This window comes from Penaeus monodon, chromosome 33 (genome assembly GCF_015228065.2).
Source record: "Penaeus monodon isolate SGIC_2016 chromosome 33, NSTDA_Pmon_1, whole genome shotgun sequence".
NCBI classification, from domain to species: domain Eukaryota; kingdom Metazoa; phylum Arthropoda; class Malacostraca; order Decapoda; family Penaeidae; genus Penaeus; species Penaeus monodon.
Window position 1 is genome coordinate 13,730,340 of NC_051418.1, and position 878 is coordinate 13,731,217.

At 37.6% G+C, this 878-nt stretch overlaps 1 protein-coding gene across 1 annotated transcript in view; it reads left to right on the plus strand.

Moving 5' to 3' along the window:
* LOC119594054 (AF4/FMR2 family member 4-like) overlaps positions 1–878 on the plus strand; it is a gene marked incomplete in the record, with an annotated part of 85,679 nt that overhangs the window by 59,739 nt on the left and 25,062 nt on the right. The window contains 3 exon segments of the mRNA XM_037943090.1: positions 87–129; positions 241–319; positions 574–813. Coding sequence (XP_037799018.1) covers positions 87–129; positions 241–319; positions 574–813 — 362 coding nt within the window.

The following is an 878-nucleotide window of genomic DNA, read 5'->3' on the forward strand; positions in this document are numbered from 1 at the left end:
TTCCTCCTTTATTCAGGTATAGAAATAATCTGATACTCGAATAATATCTTAGTGATACATGTTATTAGTAATGTTTTATTTTCCAGGCAACACAGTTGAACTGTCACGTCCAAGGCAGACAAAACAACCGTGAGTAAAGTGGAAATACTTTCCCTTAGAAAGTAGTCTCATGCTATTTACATGGAGCTGAAGAGTATAGGTTGAACTCTTTTCCGTTTCTAATTTATTAAATGTTTTCAGTGATGGAAGTAATATTGATGATGACCTCGGACTCTCGGAGGATAGTGAGGAGGATGAGGTAAGAGTCCGTACTGCAGAGGTATAGTATCTTCATTTTAGTCTTGTGTGCCGTTATTTACAGATCATAATTTTGCATCGTTGATGTCAGTTTAAGTGAAGTTAATGTCGAGAAATATTTGCCTTTATTTCTTAGTCCCTTATTAGATTATGTTTATGACTGGATTACATATTTTAGAATATTTTTAAATAGAAAACATTGATTATGGTTTTAATGGAAATGGGACTGAACCTTCACAAAAAAGTTCTTACCTTGGCATATTCATTTGCTTAAAGGAACGGGACAGACCCGTAACAGATGTAAGACTATCGGCTGTTACACACGGAGGGATACATGCAGCCCAAGTGCAGTCTTCAGTGATCTTATCCAGTAACGCAAAGCCACCACTCTCGCCAATTTCACCAAAGACATCAGAGGAGTCGTCCACGTCAGATGAATCAAGTGATGATTCAGATGTGTCTTCCAACAATACGTCTGATGAAGAACGCCCAGACTCCCCATCAGCTTCTCCAAAGGTGAGGAGCATGACAAGTTTGATTTAGCTTTTTACAGTTGATATTGAGAATATTTGCAGGTTAAT